The sequence below is a fragment of the Notamacropus eugenii genome, chromosome 2 (genome assembly GCF_028372415.1).
Source record: "Notamacropus eugenii isolate mMacEug1 chromosome 2, mMacEug1.pri_v2, whole genome shotgun sequence".
NCBI lineage: Eukaryota > Metazoa > Chordata > Mammalia > Diprotodontia > Macropodidae > Notamacropus > Notamacropus eugenii.
The window spans coordinates 60,603,460-60,631,157 of NC_092873.1; the positions used below are offsets into that span (position 1 = coordinate 60,603,460).

The following is a 27,698-nucleotide window of genomic DNA, read 5'->3' on the forward strand; positions in this document are numbered from 1 at the left end:
CCAGCCCGCGCCGTCTGCCTTCCGAACTCCATTTGCCAGAATGCATCGGGAGGCCCCTCAGGTGCAGAATGAGGTAGACTTCCCATTTGGGAAATCGTTCTTCCGGGTGTCAGAAGGCTGAAGCCGCATCGCTTCTAGGAGGTCAGACTTGCAGCCCGGGGCTCTGGGGGTGGCTGGAGGGGCTGGGCCAGCGCGTGAGGGCAGAAGGGAGGGAGGGAGGGAGTGCGCACGCGCAGAGTGCCCCGCCGCCGCCTCCCCCCTCCCTGCGCACGGCCCCAGGGCTCTCCGGGCGCCTCCTGTGGGCGCGTCAGGGCGCAGGCGCCGGAGCGCTTCCGGCTCCCCGCCCCCTCCGGACCGCGCTCTCGGCGGCTGCTTGGTGGGGGAGTTGGCGGCGTCCCGTGCACGCCGACGGTCGGTCGCGTGTACACGCGGTTATGCTCCCGTGGAGGAGAGTGGGGCTTCCGAGAACGTGCGCGTCCATGCACTGGCCCGTGGGGGCGGGCCTTGCATCGCGTGTCGTGTCCGTGTGACCCGCCACTCCGCGGGTCCAGCGTCTCCCGCGGTGACCTCCCCCCCCATCAGCCGTCTCTGGCCCCTTCTGCCGCAGGCCCCGAGCCCACGGCCCGCCCCTCGTGACCCTCTGCCCACCCGGGGCCTCCCAAGGTTTGGTTCCTGCCCAGTCTGGCGGGGGTCGTTGTCCGAGTCCCGGGAGCCCCCAGTCCTGTCCCTTCAAAACGTGGGTGAAGAGCCCGCTGTGTGCCGGGCACTGCGCGATGGCACCCACGGCCCCACGGGAGACTGGCGGCCCGCGTGTGGGAGCAGGCTAGCTTGGGGTGAGGAGGGGGGCCCCCGGACAGCGCCCACCCCAACCAGCGTAGGGCAGGCCCGGAGTGATGTTAGCGGGGCCTCCCGCAGGGACCCAACGGGCATCAGACCGGGAGGTGCCGCGGGGGAGAGGGCACGGCAGGGATGGCCAGCCGAGGGCCCGGGGAGGTGCGTGGGGTTGGCAGGGCCATTTTGTGTTCGCTGGTGGGGGTTATGGGGGGCTGGCGCGATGCCACCTGCCCTTTGGGGAGACCACTGGTGTGGGCACCTGAGAGACGGACTGGAGCCGGAGAGGAGGGGCGGGCTGGGGGGAGGTCCTGGGAGGGCAGGGGTGGGGAGGAGAGAGGCGGGAGCTGTGCCCCCAGCGCACGAGGAAGGCCGGGCAGTGACCCGGGGCCAGGAGGGAAGGTCACTGAGTGGGGAGCCAGGTGTGCTCCACCCCAGCGAGCGAAGGGGCGGTGCCCTGGAAGGGGTGCCCAGGGAGGCTGCGCCCTGGGGGAGCGGCTTTAGGAAGAGCTGGCACAGGGAAGGAGCGGGAGAGGAAAAGACTCTGGGGGTGTGGGAGAGCCCTCCTCATCCTCGCTCCCCCTCTCCGGAGGCTTCCTTTGCTCCTTGGCCCTCCTCTCTTTCCTCTCCACGCTCACTGTTTTTGGTGGCCTTAGCTCACGTGAGTTTTAATTAATTTTTAAAAATTTATAGGCATTTATTTTCTTTTTTCCAGTTCACCCCCTCCTAGGTCCTTAATCATAGGTCCTTAATAAATACTTGTTAGCTGGTTAATCTGTGTGCCATACGTGAGTACCTGTGTTTGGACTGAGTGTGTGTGTGTGTCTGTGTGTGTGTGTCTGTCTGTCTGTCTACTATGGATGAAAGGTATGAGTGTGCTTGAGTGTATAAGTATTAAAGGCTAACTGTATGTGCAAAGGGCTTGGTACAGGGTGCCCAGACACGCCTTAGGAAGCCAGCAGCTTAGCCATGAACAACAGGTCCATTTTCCCAGTGCCTGAGGATACCTGTTATTTCTGTAGCCCTGGCAGTGCTGCACCTTCATCTGTCTGCTTCCCACTGATTTCTTTCCTTTGTGCTTCTGTTGTGATGAGCAAGAAGGTGTTCCTATGACTGGGCCCCCTGTCCACAGACCAGGAGCCCTCTTCCACCCTCTTGCCGATTCTCTCTGCAGTAGTATCTCATTTACTTTAGAGGTAATTCTGCTGATTGAGCCCACATCCTGTGGAGGTCAGGCACATTCTCTGTGCTTTGTCTTTTTTCCCTCTCCTCTCCATCCATGGTCCCCTTCAGTCCAAGGACTCCAGGGCACAACCAGGTCGGGAAAATCCACTAGATCTCTTTTCTCTTTTGGCTCTTCTGTCTCATTTAATTTCTGGCTCAGGTTGGCATCAACTCCTTAAACATTTATGAATTGCCTACTACTAAGTAAATACTAAGCATTGGGGAGACAAAGAAAGTGAAAACCAAACAGTCCCTGCTCCCAAGGAGCTCCTCATCTGATAGCTGAGAAACAGGCCATCTCTCCAGAAAGGAGAAACTGGAGACACTCTTGGAGGGAAGGCAGTGGAATTAAAGGGGAGCGGGGTAGGCTTCTTCCAGAAGCTGCGACTTCAGCTGAGGCTCCAAGGAAGGGCAGGAAGCCCCACACAGCAGCACTAGGAGGTTTTAGAGGGTACATGAGGAGCCCTTCTGGTTGTTGGACCTGCCATTCCACTGCCTGCCCTCCAAGGTTAAGTGCTGGGGGAGGAGGACAGAGTCTAGTTGGGAAAATGCTTTTTTTTTTTTTTTTAAAAAAACCAAGATTAAGGCTAAAAAGGTCATTCTGCATTCTAGACTTTTATGAGAGTTTAGGGTCTCCTCTAAGTGTGGTCTTCATCAGACAGTCACCCCTCTGTCTGCCTACTACTGGCTTGTTTTCTTATTCAGTCAGTCAAGAAGTAGATTCTGTGAACATTAATAATTGGAGGTGTAGCATCTCCTGCATTAATTATCAAATTAGTTCAGCCCCCTCCCCATTTATCACGTATTAGGAAATGAATTGGGAAAACTCCTTCCCATAAACCTTGGCTCATCTCTGTACCCTCCCCCAATACCTACGCAAACATCAAAGTCACTAACTTTGCAGTGAACAATTTAATTAACAAAATAAAGAAATAAATAATTATTTACATGTGGTAAAGATGTGAGAAAGCTCACAGTCAGAGTTACTTTTAATCCTTTAGTTGTCACAACAGTGATTGGTTTCTCCATTCTGGAAATGGAGCCCCATCATTTAGTTCTTGTGATCTCCATCAAAGTCTCTTTTTTTAGTGTTTCTTTGCAAAATGAAAGTACGGCCAGAAGGAAACAGACAAGGAGCACAGGTTTGAGAATTACCATGAATCTATTTTTTTTAATTTTAAGAATAATCCAAACTTCCACTGACTATTGTGTTTTGTCCTTCATTGCTGAAGAAGACCATGCCATCAGAGAAATGATGACATGACTTGCACTTGACTTTGTTTTGAGTAAGGGAGGGCTGTGCAGGTCACCAGCCTCACTTCTCCTCCAGAGCCATCTGAATCCAGTGACCAGATATTCATCAGGATGACTGGAGATGGCCCAGGATGCACTCTATTGACTAGGGAGAAAGGTGATAAATGTGGATGTAACCATAAGTCACCTGTATTTCCAGCCCCCTTGAGGACCAACCTGGGCATATGAAATTTTGGCATCATGTTATGTTCTGTTTTGTTTTTTCACTCGTGATCATCTCAAGAATGAACAGAAGCAAGGAGTAACCCTTTTCTCTTGCCCAAATCTTTAGAGAATTAGCTAGAGCTCAGCCTGAAAAGCAGGGCTGCAGGGCACCAAAATCTCAGAGACCCTGTTTCTGATTTTAATATTCAGTGCTTTGTGTTTTTAATTGATTTTTCTTTGTCTTGGAATTTCACCCTGGATCAAGAGGACTTTTTACTTTAGCAGCAAGATTTCTACATCACAGGGTATTTCTTGTCATACTGATGGTGCTGTGGTTTTAAGCCAATAAGGAACCATCAATGTGCAACCAAAACAAAGTTACATGTTGAATTTGTCACAGACTTGAAAGAAAAATCAGGCTGCCCATAATGGAAATCTTCAGATTCGTGTCACACCCTCATTTTCTGTTCCACTTTGTATACAGAAGTACTTGTTTTATTTGGTGTTTGCTAAGTTCAGACTTTAAAGAAATTTTTTTCACAGTCTTCTCAGTGGTGACAGTTACACTGTCCAAGAATTCATTGAATCTGAAAGATAACAGCCACCACCACAATAATAATGATGAAAGCAAAGATTTCTATAGTGCCTACTGTGTGCCAGCTACTGTGCTGAGCGTTTTATAATTTTTATCTCATTTAATGTTCGCAATGATCCTGAGAGGTAGGGACTTTTATTGATCCTGTTTTACAGATAAGGAAACTGAGGCAGACAGAGGTCAAGTGACTTGCCCAGAGTCATACAACTAGTAAATGTCTGAACTAAGGTTTTCCTGACTCCAGGCCTGGTGCCTTCTGTATCCATAGTCTGTGGAAGAAGCAGTTGAGGCCAGTGTTATGTTTGATAAGGGTAAGAGTTTACATAAAAGTGACTGGAAAGTTTATGTTTTTAAAGTAAAGTTTAATCATTATCATTTTTAAAAAGTGGGTTTAGTTAGGTTTTAACTCATTCAAAATTTCTGGGTCCACAGGCTAATGAGATTTGCCATGTAGGCCTGTGTTGGCAGGTGTATGTGTGCAGAAGGGAAGATGATCTCACCACTGTGCCTTAGTGGACAGCGTATTGTGGGGAAAAAAGATATGTCACCAAATGTTCCTCCTCATGAACCCTTGCAGTATGTGACAGAGTGGGCTTTTCTTCAGTGTTTTACGAATGAGTGTAACTCATCACTGGCCCATTTTTACATCCAGGGTCTGCGACTGTCCCTGAAGGTCCTGAGTAACCATGGGAGATTGTGATTTCTCAGTTCCTTCCACTGCCTCCAGAACTTCAGTTCTCAGGTGATGGTGGTACCTGAGCCCCCAACCCCCAGCTGGACTGGGAAGTGAAGGAGGTGGAGTCTTTCCTACACAAAAAACGAATCCCACCCTACCCTGAAATCTGAGCCCACACCTGAGACAGCGCCTTCTGTGAGAAACAGCCCCTGCCACTGCCTGGAGGGTAGTGAGGGACTCCTACCCATCCTGCTTGGGTAGGGAGGACTTAGCCAAGATAGGACCATGGAAGACTTGGCCTTCCCGCTTGGGGAAAGAGGTGAGCATCTCAACACCATGGAACCCATCCAGTGTGGCAGACTGGGTTTGTGAGGGAGAGTTCTGGGGGTGGGGGGATGAACAGTTAAAACAGATAGCCCAACTCTTCTTTCCTTTTCTCTCCCCTCTTCCTTCTCCCACTTATTACACATGATGACTGGTTTTGTTCCTTCAGCAATTCCCAGAGATGAATCTTATACATTCAGGCAGCTAGTCAACAAACATGTATTAAATGTCTGTTTGCCACTCCAAAATGAAAAGATTGGCAGGGGGTAATGGGGACTCCAATGGGGGTAAGATGGATTTCTAGGGCACTTAGTCCAGAGGAAGGGTCTCCACCTCTAGAAAAATGAGAGGAAATCAGACTTCTAGCTCATCCATCCACCACAATTCCTTCACAAAGGTCTAGAAAATGATTCAGGGACTTTAGTCTAAAAAAGCAACTTTCTGTGGCCACCACTAGCAGCTCTGGAGGAGAACAGGAGCTCATGGGAAGTATGACCTAGAGAAGGGAGTGGTGTCAAGCTGGACCACTGAACCATCCGTAAGAATCCCTTCAGGTGCATGTTGGCTTAGAAAATCACATATTAACATTTTCTATGTTTTATTGTATTTTTACTTATTTACTATTTCCCAGTTACATTTTAATCTGGTCTGGCCTAGGCTCTGTAACAGCAGGCCATGTTGACATGTCTGGTCTACAGCATGCAGCTGGCAAAGCAGAAGGGTTTGGGGGAGGGGTGAGAGGTACTAGTGGTGATTCATTTAGGAGCTGCAAGCCAGGTTAGGTGACTTCTTTCTTTTTATCCAGCTCAGCCTCCCCAAGGCTTTGTCTTTCCCCCAGACAGGAGGACTGAGCATGGAATGTCTTCTGGATTCCTCCCAGCCAGGTTTCAGGTAAGTTCATTTGCACTCCCTCTGGGGAATCCTTATTTACCATGTTGTTTCTCAGTATGTAGACCGAGTTCTTTCCCTTGTCAGTCAAGCGTCATCTTTACTGGTATCCAAATCCCTTCTAAGTTCACCCAAATGCCTTCTAAGGACCTTAGCCTGAATTCTTCTTATCAGAAGCCTGAGGCTTTTCTTATCAATTATGCAAAGTTGATAGATCATTAGAGCTCAAATATCTCCATGAAATGTAAATGGACAAATTTTAGATAGACCATATATAATGTAGTACCTATGAATGGTAGACATTAGCATCTACAAGGGGATGGAGGAGTCAGATCTCCAAGGTCACTTCCAGCCCTTAAGATTTTTCTGTCAATTAAAAAGTTAAAATCAGGAAACATATATTGAACTCCTTCTGTATGCAAGGCAGTGGTGATGCAAAAATAAATATGTATATGCTGATAAAAGACTTAAGAAAATAATACAGTGTACAAAGAGGCAAGAGGAGACAGATGGGCTAGGAGCAAACTAGAATGAGGGAGAGGGAGGGCTCTGCAGGAGGAGATGGAAGGTGTCCTGGCTCCTTGTGGTGGCACTACACTTTTAGAGGACAGGGTTCAATTGGTTGTCCTGTGTTTTAGGAAGTGAGGGCAGGTAGGTGGTACAGTAGATAGAGTACTGGGCCTGGAGTCAGGAAAACCCGAATTCAAATCCAGCCTCGGACACTTACTGCCTGTGTGACTGTGGGCTCATAAGTATCGATATAATAAAAATGGTATTATTATCTAAATTTTGAATTTACTTATTTGATGCCATACCAGTCAGATTTCCAAAGGATTATGTTGTGACATTAGAAAAAATAATGAAATTCATGTGGAAGCAAAATAAGTCAAGAATCTCAAAGGAGATAATGCAAAAAGTGGGAGTCAAAGGGGCCTAGCATTATCAGATCCCAAAACACACTACAAAGCAGTCATTCTCAAAACAATTTGGTGTTGGTTAAAAAATGGAGAGATCATTAGTGGAACAGGTAAAGTACACAACATGCAGAAGCCCGTGAACCTGCTAACCTAATGTTGGAGCCACACAAAGACCCCAGCTGTTTGGGTAAGGTCTTACTGTTTGGAAAAAGTTGCTGGGAAAATGGAGAACAACAATAGGGAAAAAATTAGATGTAGACCAACACGTCCTCTTGTAAGATCTGAATGGATATGTTACTGAGACATTAGAGACATTAAATTCTCATCATAAACAGTTGAGAAAATAATAATCATAGAGTGTGTGGCATAGTGCTTGGCTCTGTGAGCCCCAAATAAAAAAGTCTATAAGCCCCCCTCCAAAAAAGAAGAGGAGGGGGACTGGTCAGGTAGGATTACGGAAAAAGTGGGCTGCCCATCCCTCAGGCCTGACGTGCCTTTGCGTGATAACAGGCCCAGGAAAAGGGTAAGTGGTTAGATCCTTGGGGGGTTGGGGTGGCAATGAGGAAAAGGTTCTGTAAAGGTAACAGGCTGGCTTACCATCTTTTTTGGAGAAAAAACTGTCATCAGAAAGACTGCAGATGCTTCGAAGTATTGCAGGCTGTATTTCCTCTGGAACTTAACAGAGTTCTGTGCCTATTGTGGAAACAACAATAAGTGTTACAGTTACACAGTTGTGGAAGGGTGGGAACTGGACTGAATTTTGTTCCAGGTCTCCAAAGTGCAGGGGAATCAGTGACCTCTGAGAAGGAATAGAGTGCTGTTGGCAGTGGGCAATGGAGAGAGCTCCTTGCATGATGGGCCACATGTGGGGCACCACATTCTGAGTAAGATGTTTAAAAATGGGAGTGTGCTGAAGTTGGTGTGATGTATCTAGTTGTCAGGTGTTTCCAGAGTTTTCTTGTGAGGTTTCAGGCATTAAGAGAAAAGTGCATGATTTTCTTGGGCTTCAGCTATGGAAAGGGTGAACTTGAACATTCGTGTGAAATTATATGTGCCACCGAGTCTGGTACAGAGAGACCTATAGGAAGTCATCATTCAAGAAATATTTGACACGAAATGTTCCACCTTCCAATGCTGTGAGAACCTCAGCCTTGATAGCCTTCAGCTTCACGTATCTTTGAGAGGCATGGTCCTTGACAAGCCACGAATGTATTTGATTCAGGAACCAGTGACATTCAGGGACGTGGCTGTGGACTTCACCAAGGAGGAATGGAAATGCCTGGAACCTGCCCAGAGGGCCCTGTACAGAGATGTGATGTTAGAGACCTATGAGAACCTCATCTCCCTTGGTAAGCACACCACTGGTCCCCAGGACTCAGAGTCTGGCCAGAGAGGGTCCTACAGACTATGGGGTACATCTGAAAAGCTGAGCTGAGTTTTGGCTTGTTGTGTAAGAGAATTCAAGATTACCAGTCACGTGTGCTAAGTCCCAGGTCCCTTGTGGCCCATTGAGAGAATATTTTCTGTTCACTATTTCCAGGGGGAAGTCTTTACTTGAAGCTGATAGAAACCCCATGGGTTCTTTGTGCTGGCCCCTGTTCGGTTGACATGCAGGCTGACATCCCTGGGGAAAAGGGAGGCTTCTTTTTTCTAGAAGCCTTTCCTGCTTTGCCAGGATCTCTCTCCTCTCCCAGTGAGGCCAGCAGCAAACACCTCTTGGCTGAACCTTGTGTTTCCCCAGCTCAGTTACCTCCATGTAATATGGACTTAATGAATAGATCCCAGGTCTGATGTGGGCGTTAAAGTGGTTTCTTTTGGCCTCTTGGGTCACACATAAAAATCCCTGGTTATCATTTGTAAGCCTTCCCATGCTGGCCTCAGTCTGCCCATCCAGTTTAGTGTCAGCTTGTTTCAGGGGCTCTTGGTACCAACTGTGTGCTTCCTTGGCTAGCCTTGTGTCTAGGACTAGCAGTGGAATTTTAGACAACTTTCTAGCTTCAGCCCTTTACCATTTCTAACCTTATTCCCAGGACTTCCTGTCTCCAAACTGGATGTGATCTCCCTGTTAGAGAGAAAAGTACATTGGATGCCAGAGGGAGAAGTTTCCAGAGGCTCTCATACAGGTGAGTGAGCTCCAAACAGGCAGAGGGCATTCACTACAAGCAGCAGCTCCTCTGATCCCTGGTGCCCAGGGAGCTCACCTCCAGGGTTTTGTCAGGGAGACCTTGGGCTGGACATGATAAACTTCACTGTCCCCAAATCTGTCTGTCTCTACTTTCCTGTCTCAGTGAATGAGATATGCTTCTTCTGTTGTGTTGTTTAAAAATAATTTCCAGTCTAATAACCATCAGCAAAAAAGATTCTTTATACACAAGGAAGAGCGATAAGTAATACCTCAAACTACAAATTTCCATTATTTTGAGTTACTTTAGAATGTAAATTAATTTTATTTTTTAGAAATAAATTTTATCAATAGTTTCTATTTTGATGTCATGTACATTTCTCTACCTTTCGCTCCTCTTCCCTTTCCAGAGAATAAAAGAACATAAAAAATGAGTTCAACAAAACTAACTACATTGAATAATTAACATAATTAATGACTTTAGAAACAAAAATGTCCAAAATGACATCATTTTCTCTTAGATTCAGAAAAAGCTTTTGCCAAAGTATAAGAGGGATCTTTTAAAATAAAATTTAAGAGTATCTAAACTCAAAGCTTGTGTTATATGCAGTGAGGAAACATTAGACACTTTTCCAGCAGGTACAGGAGTGATGCCAGCATGCCTTCTTTCCCCACTATTATTCTGACCCACTCTTAGAAATTTTAGTGGTAGTAGTAAGAATGGGAAAAGAAATTAAAAGCATAAAGGTAGGCAAAGAAGAAGAAAAAAACCATTTTAATGAAAATATTATCAGCAGCATCATTTGTGAAAATAAAATCTAAGAAATGGATTTGGTGTTCTTTGATTAAGGAATGGGTGAACCAGCGATGGTGTCTGCCTACAGTGGAATGTTAGGAAAATGATGTAAAAGAATTGGGGGCAATAGCAAAAGACCAATAAGCCATGGTGTAGAAGGAAGAAAGAGGATCTGACAGAAGAATAGAAAGACTGACTTAGACCTTGTATTTGAAGAGCACAGACAGGCTCAGACCCAGTTGATTGCTCCCTGACTGTTTCATCAGGCCCTGCAAGGGCAGTCTGCTATACTTTGATCAGGGAGAGAGGAAGTCCGGTCTTCTTCCCCCTTCTTGTGTAGCTTTTTTCCTTTGTTATCTGAAGCCTGAGTCACCCTGGGCTCTCTGCATTTCTCACTCGTCTCCAACCCTGGTAGACATTCTGGTCTGACCCTTGTGTCCTTCGAAGTCCCTCAGGCTGACTTAGCTCAGTAGGCTGGGGGTTTTCTCTGTTGGACATCACCTTCCATTCTCAGATCTGTAACGGGAGCATCCTGGTGTCTCTCTCCTTGTTACATGGCACCAGAAGTCCCTGGTGCATTTCTGGTCTGACCAGAGGCCTTGGGAGCTCTGCCCTGACCCTTGTTTTTATGTCTCAGATCCTCCTTTGGTTCTCTCAGGCTTCTGGATATCACCTTGCGTACACATAGACTGAAGGAATGAAACATTTATTAAGCACCTTCTTTGTGCCAGGCACTAGGCTAAGGGCTTTACAAATATGATCTTACTTGATCCTCACAACTACTCTAGGGAAGTAGGTACAATTGTTATCCCATTTTACAATCGAAACTTAGATAAACAGAGGTTAGGTGACTTGCTGAGGTCAGATTTGAACTCAGTCTTCCTGAGTTTAGACCCCTGGAGAGTACTTAAAGCTGTAGTATGATACTTAACAAAAAGGTAAACTGAGGCAATTCTCCACTAAGGTACCACTTTATTACTAGGGCACCATATGAAGGGATTAGTGGCTTGCCTCCTTTTATGCGAAAGACCTTGAATTGAAAGTGTAATTCATTTTAAAAGCACAGAACAGAGATCATACTAATGATTATGGTAATGGCCCCAGGGGGGCTGGGGAATCATGACTGGTTACATTATAAAAAGTGGGCCTAGCCCCCATGTGGAATAAAGACCACTGCTTTCTATCTACAAGGAAAGTTCTTGTAAATGTTATGGGTCCTGAGGTTACTGATAAGGACCCAGGTGTGTGGACTTACTGGCTACTGGGGGATAAGACAGGACCATCTTTTTATTTGCTAAAGATGGGGAAGGGTCAGTTAGTCCAACTTCTCAAGGATAACACACATATCCTGCAGCACATGTTGAGATAATGGTTTATGAGAATATTGAGAACAGAGTTTTTCTCCTACAGCCACTGTGGGAAAGCTTAAACCTTTGGTATCTAACTTCAGAGACAGAGAGAGGCAACTGAGCTTTGGCACATGTGGGCTTGTTTACTCAGAAACAGAGAAGAGGCTTTAGCTTTGTTACATAGAATACAAAATATGGTGTCAGAATAAAATCAAATATAAAATACAGGGTCAATAATTCTCTCGTAGAAACACTTTTTGTGGCAGCAAGCACTGATTGGACCACATTGTTACTACTGATTAGACACCTTTCTGTGCTCCAGACGTTATACTAAGCCTGGGGATACAAAGGCAAAAACAGCCCCTGCCCTCAGGGAACTCACACTCTAAAGAAGACAAGGTGCAAAGAATTATGTACAAACAAAATATGTAAAGGAAAATTAGAGATAATTAAGAGTCAAGGCAGAAGTAGTAAGGGAAGCTGTAAAAGATTTCTTATAGAAGTTGGGGCTTTAGCAGGAAGTAGAGCGAAGGAGAGCTAGAATTCCAGGTAGAAGAAACAGCCCGTGAAAATGCCTGGAGTTGGAAAATGCCTGGAGTATTTTGTGTGAGGAGCAGCCAGGAGGCTAGTGTTGAGGGATTATGGAGGTCATGGACAAGAGTAAGTGTAAGAAGACCAAAGAGGTGGAAAGGAGCCATGTTGTAAAGGGATTTAAAAGATAGGATTTGGATTTGATCCTGGTGGTCATAGGGAGCCACTGGAATTTATTGAATTGGGGAAGGATTGACAGGGTCACGCTTATGTTTTAGGAAGATTTTGACAGCCAAACTGAGGATGGACTGGAATGGAAAAAGCCCTGTAGAGAGCAGACCCAACTGCACCTATTGCAATAATCCAGGCATAAGGTAGTGAAGGCCTTTATCAGGGTAGGGGCTGTGTCAGAGGAGAGAAGGGGGCATGTTAGGGAGGTGTTGGAAGGGTAGAATCACTAGGCATTGAATGTGGGGAATAAGAGAGGAGTCCAACTGAAAATTAGAAACAAAGTAGATGTCCACTAACTGGGGAAATGGCCAAATTGTAGTATGTGAATGTAACTGAGTATTACTGTTCTGTAAGAAAAAAGAAATAGGATAAATACAGAGAAACTTGGAAAGACTAATTTGAATTGATCCAAAATGAAGCAAGCAGAACCAGGAAAAAACCACACAACTACAACCCTATAAGTGAAAAGAATGATAAAATAATCAAAGCTGAATGCTGCAAAATTAAAATGCCCAAGCTTCCTTTGGGAAAAAAGAGATCCTTTGTTGTAATTGGGAGCCAGAGATGTGGAATACTTCAGATTTTTTTGGAAATCTTGGTTAGCCTTTTGTTTGTTTTTCTTTCTTTTTAAAAATCCCTTATTCTGCAGAATGTTTTTTGGGGAGAACAAGGGACAAAGGGCATGGTGGGAAATGAAGGTGATATAAAAGCACATGTAAATAAACGTTCATTTAAAAGAAACAAAAAAATGGAATTTCTCATTCATAGGATCAAAACTCTAGAGCTTGAAGCTACCTCAGAGGACCTCGAATTTCAATTCCTTCATTTTACAGTTGAGGAAATAGGTGCAGGAAATCAACTGATTGATCACAGTTGACATGGCATTAAGAGATAGAGAATTTGATCTCAGTTCCTTTGATTCCTGAGGCATCATTCTTTCCCCTGTGCCATGCTGCCTCCATTTCTGTAAGGATTTCATTTTTTTCCCTAAGAAATCTATCAAGAATATTTTCCCCAATCTGTTTCTTTTTGTTCTTATTCGGAAATACTGCTTTTTCATTGGAAAATCTCTATATTTTAATATAATCAAATCTGTTCCTTCAATAATGCCTTCCTTTTGTTGGATAGATAAGAATATTCTGCTTGCCCAGAGTTGCAAATTGTAACTAACACGTTCTTTACATATGCTTTACATGGGTACCAAGAAAGCCACCTTAAATTCTACTAACTTTTGGGGTCAGAACCATAACTCCAAACCATAACCCACAATCCCCTGTCAATGTTGTCATAAGAGTTTTTAATTTCCTTTCTGTTGGATCTAGTACTACCACTTTATTTGTAAGGAAAATCATGTAACCAGCTAAGGTTTTCCTTACAGTATGGAATCTAGCAGAGTCCTGCAGTAGTTCAAATCAAATGATTAGCTGATCACAGGTAAAAATTCTGACTCAGCTTTATCATAAGCATTACCTGGCTAGTTCCTTTTCCAGTTGTCCTGATTGTTGTCAGGCCACTGGACCTAGATGGCTCTGGAGAAAGTGAGGCTGGTGAATTTGCACAGCCTTCCCTCCCTTAAAGTTTTTTTTTAAAATTTATTTATTTAACTTTTAACATTCATATTCACAAAATTTTGGGTTCCACATTTTCTCCCCATTTGTCCCCTCCCCCCACCCCAAAACACTGAGCATTCTAATTGCCCCTATCACCAATCTGCTCTCTCTTCTATCATTCCTCCCTTCCCTTGTCCCCATCTTCTCTTTTGTCCTGTAGGGCCAAATAACTTTCTGTACCCCTTTACCTGTATTTCTTATTTCCTAGTAGCAAGAACAGTACTTGGCAGTTGTTCCTAAAACTTTGAGTTCCAACTTCTCTTCATCCCTCCCTCCCCTCCCCTTCCCTTTGGAAGGCAAGCAATTCAATATAGTCCATATCTGTGTAGTTTTGCAAATGACTTCCATAATAGTTGTGTTGTATAAGACTAACTATATTTCCCTCCATCCTATCCTGCCCCCCGTTGCTTCTATTCTCTCTTTTGATCCTGTCCCTCCCCATGAGTGTTGACCTCAAATTGCTCCCTCCTCCCAATGCCCTCCCTTCCATCATCCCCCCCACCCTGCTTATCCCCTTATCCCCCACTTTCCTGTATTGTAAGATAGGTTTTCATACCAAAATGAATGTACATTTTATTCCTTCCTTTAGTGGAATGTGATGAGAGTAAACTTCATGTTTTTCTCTCACCTCCCCTCTTTTTCCCTCCACTAAGAAGTCTTTTGCTTGCCTCTTTTATGAGAGATAATTTACCCCATTCCATTTCTCCCTGTCTCCTCCCAATATATTTCTCTCTCACTGCTTAATTTCATTTTTTTAAGATATGATCCCATCCTCTTCAATTCACTCTGTGCATTCTATCTCTCTGTGTGTGTGTGTGTGTGTGTGTGTGTGTGTGTGTGTGTGTGTGTGTGTGTGTAATCCCACCCACAACCCAGATACTGAAAAGTTTCAAGAGTTACAAATATTGTCTTTCCATGTAGGAATGTAAACAGTTCAACTTTAGTAAGTCCCTTATGACTTCTCTTTGCTGTTTACCTTTTCATGCTTCTCTTCAGTCTTGTGTTTGAAAGTCAGATTTTCTTTTCAGCTCTGGTCTTTTCATCAAGAATGCTTGAAAGTCCTCTATTTCATTGAAAGACCATTTTTCCCCCTGAAGTATTATACTCAGTTTTGCTGGGTAGGTGATTCTTGGTTTTAGTCCTAGTTCCTTTGACTTCTGGAATATCATATTCCATGCCCTTCTATCCCTTAATGTAGAAGCTGCTAGATCTTGTGTTATCCTGATTGTATTTCCACAGTACTTGAATTGTTTCTTTCTAGCTGCTTGCAATATTTTTTCCTTGACCAGGGAACTCTGGAATTTGGCCACAATGTTCCTAGGAGTTTCTCTTTATGGATCTCTTTCAGGAGGGGATCTTGGGGCCGCGTAGCCAAGGCAGGACTGGGCTCAGCTCCTGGTCCGGGGCGCGATGGACCTTTCCTCAGTTTTTCAGGGCTCTCTGAAACAGAAATCTCCTCTGCCCCATTGTTCTGTGGCTTCTGCTGCTCCAGAATTTGTTGGGAGTTCTTTTTTACAGATATTTTATGGGCTGTGGGTTTGGAGCTAGCGTATGTGAATCTTTCTACTCCACCATCTTGGCTCCTCCCCTCCCTTAAAGTTAATTGCAAGTCATGGCATCATCTCCCTGATGTCATGGCCCTCTGAGAACAAAGACAAACCACACACACAACCACAGCCTTACTAGTTGTAAATTCCAGAATAACTGCTCTCAGTTTTTTTTGAGTTTTTACTGATATTTCCTATTTCTTACATCACCACAACATCCCATGTATCTCTTCTCTCCCTCCCTGAGAGACATCCCATGAGACAAACAGTATTTTCTAAAAATAAAAAAGTCAGCACAACTGATCAGTATATTGAAAAATCAGAAAACCTGTGCCATTTGTGACCCCTCTGACCTCCCACTTCCACAAAGGTGGAGTGTCTTTGCATATCTTCATTCAAGGCCTGTTTGATCTTTATAATTTTGTTTCATATGTTTTGGTGTGTTGTCATTCTTTCCATTTATGTTGTGGTAGTCATTGTGTATGTTGTTCCCTTGGTTCTGCTGGCTTCACTCTCCATGAGTTCATGTAAATCTTTCCATATTTCTTAGTGTTCATCATGTAGGCACTGTTTCTTAAAGTACAGTAATATTCCATTACATTCATGCACCACAGTTTGTTTAGCCATTCCCCAATTGATAGGCATCTACTTTGTTCCCAATTCTTAGCTAGCACACCTAGTACAGCTATAAAAATTTGGGAGTATATGAAGACTTTTTTTCTTATTGATGTCTTCCTTGGGGAATAAGCCCAGTAATGGAGTTTATGATTCAAAGAATATGGACATCTTAGTTTATTACTTTCCAAATTGCATTCCAAAATGATTGTACCATTTCATAACTCCACCAACAATGTATTAATGTGCCTACTTCCAACACCCCCTCCAGCACTGTTGCTATTTTTTCTGATTTTTGCCAATCTTCAGAGTGTGAGACAAAACCTTGAGGTTGTTTTAATTTGCATTTTTCTTATTATTAGTGATTTGGAGCATTTTTTATGTGGTTATGAATACTTTGCAATTCTTCTTTTGAGAACTTTTTGTTCATATCCTTTGAGCATTCATCTATTGGGAAATGGCTCTTAGTCTTATATACATTTATTAACTCTGTGTGTGTGTGTGTGTGTGTGTGTGTGTGTGTGTGTGTGTGTCTGTGTATGCGTATGGAGAGTAGCAGAGGGAGAGAGCTCCAAACCCTTACCAAAGAAATTTGATACAAGAATGTTTTCACATTTGACCACTTTCTTCTTTATCCTAGATACATTCATGTTGTCTATACGGAAACTTTTCCATTTCAAGTAATAAGTTATCTATTTTATTTTTTGTAACTGCCTCTGTATCTTGTTTAGTTAAGAATACATCTTCTACCCATAGCTGTGAAAGGTTTATGATCTGCTTCCCTTTTGTAGTATAATCTTTAATATTAAGGGGATGTATTCATTTAGACTATATTGTCGAGTGTGGTATCAGGTGTTGGTCTAAGCCTAATTTCTGCCATACTACTTTTTAGTTTTCCAGCAGTTTTTAACAAATAGGAAGTTTTTCCTTAGGTGGTTTTATGTTTTCCATTTTATCAAACACTGTGTTAAGTTTTATTGCTTCTGAATCTCCCTTGACTATTCTGTTCCATTAATCTGTCCTTCTATTCTTTAACCAGTACCAGATTATTTTTGATGACTGATGCTTTAAAATATAGTCTAGGGTCTAGAAGTGTTATTCCTCCTTCATTCTTATGCCTTTGCATCATTTCCATTGATTCTTTAAATCTTTTGTTTTTTCAAATATGTTATTTTTATCAGATTCTGGAAAATATCCCCTTGATAATTTGATTGGTGTAGTATTAAAAGTATAAGTTAATTTTTGGTAGTAGTCACTTTGATTTTATTGGCATGGCCTACCCATGAGCACTGAGCATCCCTCTAGCTCTATAGGTTGTTCTTTATTTCTTTAAGGAGTATTTTTTATTTGAGTTTATACAAGTCCTTTTTGTGCTTTAGGAGGTTGGTCCCTAGATACTTTATGCATTTTGTAGTTATTTGGAATGGAATTTCCCTTTCTATTATTGCTTCTTTGCTTTTATTATTATTATATTGAAATGTTGATTTTTAAAAATTAATTAATTTATTTTAAGTTTTCAGCATTCATTTCCACCAAATTTTGAGCTCCAAATTTTCTCCCCATCTCTCTCCTCTGCCACCCCAAAATGCTTTGCATTCTGATTGCCCCTTCCACAATGTGCCTTCCCTTCTAATACCCCTCTCTTCCCTTATCCTCATCTACTCTCTTGTCCTGTAGGGCAAGATAAATTTCTGTACCCCATTACCAGTATTTCTTACTTCCCAGTTGTACGCAATAACAATTCTCAACATTTGTTCCTAAAACTTTTGAGTTCCAACTTCTCTTTCTTCCTCTCTCCCCACCCATCGCCACTGAGAAGGCAAGCAATTCAATATAGGCTATTTATGTGTAGTTTTGCAAATGAATTCCATAATAGTCATGATGTGTAAGACTAACTATATTTCCCTCCACCCTATCCTGTCCCCCATTTCTTCTATTCTCTCTTTTGACCTTGTCCCTCTCCAAGAGTGTTTACTTCTAATTGATTCCTCCCATTTGCCCTCCCTTCCATCATCCTCCCCACTCTGCTTATCCCCTTCTCCCCTACTTTCCTGTAGCGTAAGATAGATTTTCATACCAAATTGAGTGTGCATGTTATTCCTTCCTTCAGCCAAATGTGATGAGAGTAAGCTTCATTTTTGCCCTCTTACCTCCCCCCTTTCCCCCTCCATTGGAAAAGCTTTTTCTTGCCTCTTCTATGAGAGATAATTTGCCCCATTGCATTTCTCCCTTTCTCCTCCCCAATATATTCCTCTTTCGCTCCTTAATTTTATTTTTTTTAGATGTGATCTCTTCCTATTCAACTCACCCTGTGCTCTGTCTCTCTTTCTCTGTGTTTGTGTGTGTGTGTGTGTGTGTGTGTGTGTGTGTGTGTGTGTGTGTGTGTGTAATCCCTCCAACTACCCAGATACTGAGAAAAGTTTCAAGAGTTGCAAATATTATCTTTCCTTGTAGGAATGTAAACAGTTCAACTTTAGTAAGTCCCTTGTGATTTCTCTTTCCTGTTTGCCTTTTCATGCTTCTCTTGATTCTTGTGTTTGAAAGTCAGATTTTTCTTTTCAGCTCTGGTCTTTTCATCAAGAATTCTTGGAAGGCCTCTATTTCATTGAATGACCATTTTTTCCCCTGAAGTATTATTATACTCAGTTTTACTGGGCAGGTGATTCTTGGTTTTAATCCCAGTTCTTTTGACTTCTGGAATATGATATTTCAAGCTGTTTAATCCCTTAATGGAGAAGCTGCTCCATCTTGTGTTATCCTGATTGTATTTCCACAATACTCAAATTTTTTTTTTCTAGCTGCTTGCAATATTTTCTCCTTGACCAGGGAACTCTAGAATTTGGCCACAATGTTCCTAGGAGTTTCTCTTTTTGGATCTCTTTCAGGAGGTGATTGGTGGATTCTTTCAATATTTATTTTGCCCTCTGGTTCTAGAATATCAGGACAGTTTTCCTTGATAATTTCATGAAAGATGATGTCTAGGCTCTTTTTTTGATCATGGCTTTCAGGTAGTCCCATAATTTTTAAATTGTCTCTTCTGGATCTATTTTCTAGGTCAGTTGTTTTTCCAGTGAGATATTTCACATTCTCTTCCATTTTTTCATTCTTTTGGTTTTGTTTTGTGATTTCTTGGTTTGTCATAAAGTCATTAGCCTCCATCTGTTCCATTCTAATTTTGAAAGAACTATTTTCTTCAGTGAGCTTTTGGACCTGCTTTTCCATTTGGCTAATTCTGCTTTTTAAAGCATTCTTCTCCTCATTGGCTTTTTGAACCTCTTTTGCCAGTTGAGTTAGCCTATTTTTCAAGGTGTTATTTTCTTCAGCATTTTTTTGGGGTCTCCTTTAGCAGGGTGTTTACTTGTTTTTCATGCTTTGCTTGCATGTCTCTCATTGCTCTTCCCAGTTTTTCCTCCACCTCTCTAACTTGATTTTCAAAATCGTTTTTGAGCTCTTCCATGGCCTGAGCCCATTGAGTGGGGTGGGATACAGAAGCCTTGACTTCTGTGTCTTTTCCTGATGGTAAGCATTGTTCTTAACTCATCAGAAAGGAAGGGAGGAAATACCTGTTCACCAAGAAAGTAGCCTTCTATAGTCTTATTTTTTTCCCCTTTTCTGGGCATTTTCCCAGCCAGTGACTTGACTTCTGAATGTTCTCTTCACACCCACTTCACTTCCGGATCCTTCCAGCCAGCTCTTGGGTTCTGAGATTCAAATACTGCTTCCCAGCCTCAGGGCTTTGGGCAGGGGCAGGGCTGCTATTCAGTGTGAGATCAAGTTCAGGTGCTCAGGTGGGGGCAGGGCTGCCTCACGGGCTCAGTTCTCTCAGGGGGTTTATGCAGAAACCTTCAACAATGGATCCGGGCTCCTGCCTGCTTGGGGAGCCCCGGTCTGCTCCCGCCTCGGCTGCTGCCTCCTGAGGGGGCCTGAGTTATGGGGGCACCCCACGCCCCTCTTGATCCGCCAAAGAGACTCTCTCACCGACCCTTGTCACCTGTGGGTGGAGGGACCCGCGTGGCCTCTGGAGATCCCATCCCTGAAGCCTGCTCGGATGGCTCCCTGCTCGGATCTGCTTCTCTTGGTGCCGTGCGGCCAAGGAGGGCTGGGCTCCAGGTCCGCAGCGCAAGCACCTTTTGTGAGAGGTTTTCAGGCTCTTTGGAACAGAAATCTCGTCTGCTCCGTTGTTTTGTGGATTCTGCTGTTCCAGAATTTGTTGGAAGTTCTTTTTTACAGATATTTTATGGGCGGTGGGTTCGGAGCTAGCGTATGTGTGTCTGTCTTCTCCATCATCTTGGCTCCACCCCCCCCTTACTTGATTTTCAAAATCCTTTTTGAGTTCTCCCATGGCCTGGAACCATTGCATATTTATTTTGGAGGTTTTGGATGCAGAAGCCCTGAATTTATGTCTTCTCCTGATGGTAAACATTGTTCTTTCTCATCCAGAAAGATGGGTGAGAATATCTGTTCACCAAGAAAGTAACCTTCTATAGTCTTATTTTTTTTCCCCTTTTTTGGGCATTTCCCCAACCAGTTACTTGACTTTTGCGTCCTTTCTTAAAAGTAGGGTATACTCTGGGGACCTGTTCCTCCAAGGTGGCACGGTCAAGGGAGAGGAGTTTATTCCCTGGCCCAGCTCAAGGCTGAGGTTCAGATCAGCTGCTTAGTTCCCCCAGGGTCTTTAAGTGAGGGCGGGGCTGCCACTCAGGGGTGAGGTTCAGATCAACTGCTCAATTCTCCCAGGGACTTTAAACTGAGGCTTCAACAATGGAAGCTGGCTGCTGCCTTCCCCAGGCCACTGCAACCACTGTCTGCTGCTGCTGCTGCTTTTTTTTTTTATTCTATTCAGATGATCATGTGATTTTGGATGTTTTGGTTTTTAATATGATTATGTTTTCCTTATGCTGAACTATCCTTAAAATAAATCCCATTTGCTTATACTGAATGATTTCTTCGGTCAGTTACTGTAATCTGCTTAATAATATTTTGTTTAGAATTTTTGAGTTAATGGCTATTATTTATATTGGCATGTAGTTTTCTTTCTGTGTTTCATCTTTCCCTGGTTGAGATATTAGGACTATATTTATCTCATAAAAGATTCTGGTAGGGTTCTTTCTCAGTTTTTGAAAATAATTTTTGAATTATGGCTACTGTCCTTTAAAAGCTTGATAGAATTCTCCTGTGAATCCATCGGGGTCAGGAGTTTTTCTTTTGGAGTTCCTTTATAGCTAAATCCTTTTCTGAAATCAGGTTATTTAAAATCCCTGTCTAGTCATCTGATAGTGTTGAGTAATTTCTATTTTTAAAGATATTCTTCTATTTCTTTTGTGTTCTTGGTTTCATTAGCATGTAGTTGTGCACAGAATAATCTGATTATTCTTTTTATGTCTTCTTTTGCTGTGACTTCATCTTGCTCATTTGCTATTTTATTGATTTGACTTTTGCTTTCTTTGTAATCAGAATAGCTAAGGGTTTATCAATTTTGTTAATTTTTTTCAAAGAATCAGGCTTTATCATTTCTATGGGGTTTTTTGTTTCCAATTTATTTTCTCACTAGTTTTTCAGTCGTTCATTTTAGGTTTATTTGTTGATTTATCTATTTTTAAAATACATATTCAGTTCATTAATCTTCTCCATTTTGTTAACATATGTTTGTAAGAATAAGATTTCCCCCCTAAGAACTCCTTTACCTGCATCCCAGAAATTTTTGTGTGCTGTTTCATCATTATCATTTTCTTTTATGTAGTTATTATTTCTATGATTTCTTCTTTGACCCACTTATTATTTAAGAATGCATTGTTAAGTCTTCATTTGAGTCTGTGTCTTTTGTTTACGGTCCCTGAACCAATTTCTGTTTTCATTACATTATGGTCTGTAAAGGATGTATTAATTATTTCTGCCTTTTTACATTTATTTATCTCTGTGCCCTAGTATAGTACATGGTCAGTTTTGATAAAATTTCCATATGGTAAACAGAAAAATGTATATACTTTTGCTGTCCCAATTAGAAGATACTATAAATCTTTTAACTACATTTTTTCCAGAAATATATTCAGTTCCATATTTTCTGTTAGATTTAGCCAGAAAAAGATATTGAAGTCTCCTCTCTCTTTTGTATTACTGGCTATTTCTTTTTGAAACTCTGATAATATTTTCTTTATGAATTTGGATGCTAAGACATTTGGTCCATGTAAATTTATTACTGATACTATTTGTTCTCTGTGATTCCTTTCAGCATAATATAATTTTCTAGTTTATCCCTTTTTATTTTTTTAATGTTTGTCTTTGCTTTTTGAGAGCACAGTGGTATCTCCTGCTTTTTTTGGACTTACTTGATGCGTAATAAATTTTTTTTCCATTCCTTCAGTTTTATCTTGTATATGTCTTTGTTTTCCAAATGTGTTTCTTATAAGCAAGAAATTATAGAGTTTTGTTTTCTTATCCAATCTTTTTCTCTTTATTGAGTTAATCCATTTGCATCTAAAGTTATGAGTAAGATTTGTATTTGCTTCAGTGTTTAAAATTGGTTTTTTTTAAGTTAAAAGTTTTTTTTTCCACTGTAAACACAGTATCATGTTCATTCAGTTACTTTAATATTTTTTTTAAGGTGTCGCTGTTCCCATTGGCTCTCTTCCCTTCACCTCTAATCCCCTCTTCTCCTTTGTTATTTCTTTCCTTTTATAGTGTAAGGAAGCAATTACTAGGAACAGCATCCTCCAATTTATTAGTTTCTTTTTCTTTCTTGGTTTTATCTAGTTACAGAATTCTTCTCTCTTCTTTTCTCTCTCAGTCAAGTAGATTCCCTCATCCTTTCCTCTGCTTCAACTAGTTTTCACTTCATTAATTTTTAAAATTTCATTTTTTTGTGCCTCTTTCCACCTTTATCCCTGTCTCCTTGTATATATTTAGAAAGAAGTCTTTTAATGATCTTTCTGTTGTCATTCTGTTGCTGTTTGCATTTATTTGCTTCTAGTGAATTTCTGTTATTTGGCATATTGAAGTAGCAAATAATCTCTTGGGTTTTAGTTTTTTTCCTAAAAATGTTTCCAAGTTTTCTATATTATTGAACGGCCATCTTTTGTGCTATATGACTAGGCTCAGATTTGCTGGATAGGTAACCTAGGGCTGCACCTGAATTTCAGTGCTCTTCACAACACAGTATTCTCATTTCCTCCTACTTTTTCTGGTACATTTGCATTGTTCAAATGTCCTTTCCAGTATATTTGAAGATCTTCTCCTGATGGCTTGCATAGCATGTTTACCTGAACTGTTAAATTTACCTCCTATGTGGCTTTCAGTTTTCAACCTTGGGTTTTTTCTGGAGGCAGTCTGTGAATTCTTTCAATTGTAATTTCATTTTCTGTGTTCAGAATTTCCTTCATTATGGTGTCAAGGACTTTTTGTCCTGCATGTTCTCTTGGGAGATCTATGATCCTTAGGTTGTCACTGCACATGCTGTCTTCAACTAGCTGATGATTAAGTAAATATATTAATTGGGCTTGATAAACCATAGTTGCTTTGTTGAGTACCTTATTTTTCAATGCTGGCAGATATTGACAGAGTTGTCCAGAGGGACTCTACACTTTGGTTTTTTTTCCCCACAGAAAGTGCTGTGTAAGTCAAATTGATATCATATGTTGTACTTTTCTTCTATTAGGAGAAAAAAGAGGATCCATAAAAAGATAGGACCTTTATGAGGGATGGTAACTGACAATAGAGAAAATAGAGCTGTTCAGTTATTATGATTTATTTTTTCTACAAGAGAGAATGATCTTTCCACTGAAAATTAAAGCACAAAAAATACTGACAAGGAGATAATACTGAAGATAAATAAGGAGAAAGTTTTCTGCCCTTGATGAATTCAGATCTTTTGTTTCAGATGCATTACTACATCCTCAGGTCTTGAAAGAAAAGGCAGATGTGGTTGCTGTGCCACTCTCAGTGGTATCTGAAAGATTGTGAGAAACGGGTGGGTAGTACAAGATTGGAGAAGGACAAATGTCCCAGTTTTTCAAAAAAGAGAATATTCACTAAACCATAAGCCAGTGAACTTGACTTTAATTCCTAGAAAAATTTCTAGAATTGGGTCACTAAATAGATCATTGAATATGGTAAATATCTAATTGGAGAAGTAATTGAAAAAGAGGAAATGTGTCATGGCTTAATCAAAAACATATCATGCCAGACTAATCCTATTCCCTTTTCTATAGGATTACTAAACTCTCTTACTTTAGGGGGGGTTACTGTGAATAGAGTTTACCTAGATTTTAGCAAAGCTTTTGATGAAGGATTTCATACTATTCTTGTGGAGAAGATGTAGAGATATGGATTAAGATAATGAACTGGTCAAATGGCCAGATTCAAAGAGTAGTTATTAATGGTTTGGTGTCATATGGTAGGAGTTCTCTAGTGAAGTATGTTAGGGATCTGTACTGTTTAATGTTTTATCAAAGACTTGAATTTGGGCATTTATTGTATGCTTATTAAACTGAAAATGGCACAATGCAGAGAGATGGCTAATACAGGGAGTGTCAGGTTCCAAAGGGCACAAGCATGAGGCTGAAACTGATAAAATGTAATAGCAATAATGTGAAGTCTTGCACATAATTACAGAGAGCTACTTCTCTCCCTTTACTGTGTGGTTTCCCACAGTTCTATCATACAGAAGATAATTCTGTTTTTCATTGAGTGTTGTTTGTAATGACTCCTAGAAATGTTTTCAATTCCAAGAAATGTAATTCAATACATCCAGGGCATCTAGACCCTCTTGTTATCACTTCCCTTTTCTTGGTCTTCAGTTCCCCTAAACAGTATTGGTTCTGCCTGACCCAAATGTTGCCTTATTATCCTCAGTGGAATAGTTAGAAACTAGAACTTGCACTAAAGATTCCTTTCTCTCATCATAGGTGATAATGGCTAGTAACTTTTTTAAATTGTTTATGAGATTCTTTTAGTCAGGAAACCAGGTGTGAAACCAAAGACCCAAGTCTGATGCAAGATGTTTCACAAGATCATCAGCCAAGACAAGACTAACAAAGGCTAGTTCTTGGCAGTCTGCAGAGACAGGAAATGTGGAATATGACCTTGATTTAGAGAGAGGGTTGACCAGGAGAGACGAGCTAAACAAGTTGCAGTGTCTCAGAGAACTATTTTTAATGAAGTGAGTGTACCTTGATGTCATACCTTGGGGAAATGTTTACTCCTTGAGTTATTCTTTGTTCCATTATGGAAAGGGACTATGGAGAAAAGTCTACAAAAATATAAAACACTTGAAAAGAGTGGCAGGGATTTTTCAGACCTACTTACATGTAATACATTCTCCTTAGGTAAGAACCTTTCTAAGTACAAGTTGAAGAAGCACTTCAGTTACCACTCAGATCTAATTAAATTTTATAGAATACATGCTGGAGAAAAGCTGCATGAACACAATGAATGTGGAAAACTCTTTGGAAGAAGATCAAATGTTAATGGACATCAAAAAATTCATATTGGAGAGAAACTCGAGTGTAATAACTATGGCAAAATGTTTAACAGTAGAGGAAGCTTGATTAAAAAGAAGAAAATTGAAACTAGAAAAAAATCCTTTGAATGTGATGAATGTGGGATAGGTTTCAACTGGAGGTCAAACCTTATTAGACATCAGAGAACTCATACTGGAGTGAAACCTTTTGAATGTAAGGAATGTGGAAAAACTTTCAGTGAGAGGGCATCTGTTACTAGACATCAAAGAACTCATACTGGAGAGAAACCCTTTGAATGTAATAAATGTGGGAAAGTCTTCAGCAGGAGGGAACAACTCATTACTCATGAGAGAACTCACACTGGAGTGAAACCCTTTCTCTGTAATGTATGTGGGAAAGCCTTCAGAGAGAGCCAAGTACTGAAAGGCCATCAGAGAACTCATACTGGGGAGAAACCATTTGAATGTAATGAATGTGGGAAGGCTTTCAGTTGGAAAGGTCATCTTATTATGCATAAGAGGACTCATACTGGAGAGAAACCCTTTCAGTGTAATGAATGTGGAAGAGCCTTCTGTCAGAGGGGGTCCTTTAATAGACATCAGAGAACTCATACTGGAGAAAAGCCCTTTGAATGTAATGAATGTGGAAAAGCCTTCAGCTTGAAAAGTGTGCTCAAAATCCATCAGAAAACTCATACAGTAGTTAAACCCTTTGAGTGTAATATATGTGGGAATGCCTTCAGTGACAGAAGTGTTCTCAAAAGCCATCAGAAAACACATTCTAGAGTGAAACCTTTTGAATGTAATGCATGTGGGATAGGCTTCCAGTGGAGGTCAAGCCTTGTTATACATGAGAGAACTCACACTGGAGAGAAACCTTTTGTGTGTAATGAATGTGGGAAATGCTTTAGTCGAAAGGAAAACCTTATTAGACATCAGAGAATTCATGCTGGAATGAAACCATTTGAAGGTAATGAATGTGGGAAAAGTTTTAGTGACAGCATACACATCACACATCATAGAACTCATACTGGGGAAAGACCCTTTGAGTGTAATGAATGTGGGAAAGGCTTTAGCCGAAAGGGAAGCCTTATTAGACATCGGAAAATTCATACTGGAGTGAAGCCCTTTGAATGTAATGAATGTGGAAAAACCTTCAGTGAGAGGGCATCCATTAATAGACATCGAAGAACTCATACTGGAGAAAAACCCTTTGAATGCAATGAATGTGGGAAAGTCTTCAGCCGGAGGGAACAACTTATCACCCATGAAAGAATTCATACTGGACTGAAACCCTTTCTGTGTAATGTATGTGGGAAAGCCTTCAGTGAGGGTCAAGGACTCAAAAGGCATCAGAGGACTCATACTGGAGAGAAACCATTTGAATGTAATGTATGTGGGAAAGCCTTAAGTTCAAGCAATCTTCTCAAAAGCCATCAGAGAATTCATACTGGTGAGAAACCTTTTGAATGCAATGAATGTGGGAGGGCCTTCAGTTCAAGTAATGGACTTAGAAGCCATCAGAGGACTCATACAGGAGAGAAACTTTTTGAATGCAGTGAATGTCATAGAGCCTTCAGTTCACATAATACTCTCAAAAGTCATCAGAGAAGTCATTCATACAAGAACGAAACCATTTGAATATAGTCACAAGTGAAGGCCTTACTTATAATATTCTTAAAGCTTACCAGAGAAGTCACACTGGAAAGAAACCCACTGAATGTGATGAATGTAACAAAGTATTCAGGTGGAGGGCAAACCTAATTAGGTATCAGAGAATTCATATAGAGAGAAACCTTTTTGTGATAAATGTGGGGAAGACTTCATTGAGAGCAGACACATTGTATATCAGAATTCATTTCTGAGAGATTAATATGGGGAAGGCTTCAGCTGGAGTGAAAATCTTATTAGAAAGATATAAAGAGAAATCCTTTGAATGTAGGGAATACTTTAGTACGAGGAGAACAGTTTATATAACAACTGTTAAACTGTGAAGGAAAATTACCTTTAATAACTTCAGAAATCAACGTAGCGATTAATCATCACTATAGAAGCAAAATGTTGAAGCATTCTTCCCACCCTTGGCAGAGAAATGATGGACCTACTAGAGGGGTTTGGGCCCAGGCGGGAGTACTGCCTATTTTGTTATGGCTCCAAACCTGAGAATACTTTTTACATTATAAAACAAAGTTTCATTGTATCTTAAAATGTATAAACCATTCTTAACTGGACCTGTACAGAAGCAGGGGTGGACCTTCCAAGGGCCAAAATTTGTCGACCCCTGTACTAAAGGTTCAGAAGTTTTCAGACAGGACTAATGGTAATTTATTTTACTTAATTATATCTGTTACAACAGGGAGCTTTTAACTTGCATGAGAAATGTTGTGGGGGGGGAGTATAGATGGATACTAATACAAAAAAAAGAAAAGAAAAATGTCAAACAATTAGAAGTATACAGAATTAAGCATAATGTATTCTGACAAGGATAGATTTGTTACTATTCTATTAAATTTAATATTCACTTAAAGTA

The 27,698-nt window shown here is 41.4% G+C and overlaps 1 protein-coding gene across 1 annotated transcript; it reads left to right on the forward strand.

Annotated features, from left to right (window-relative positions):
- LOC140525311 (uncharacterized) lies at window positions 1-27,698 on the forward strand. The gene is given in 8 exon segments (XM_072640577.1): window positions 1-141; window positions 4,761-5,103; window positions 5,947-5,999; window positions 8,136-8,262; window positions 8,944-9,036; window positions 25,035-26,782; window positions 26,784-26,815; window positions 26,817-27,698. Coding segments are annotated over 7 exon segments (2,304 nt in total). The 5' UTR covers window positions 1-141; window positions 4,761-5,069; the 3' UTR covers window positions 27,034-27,698.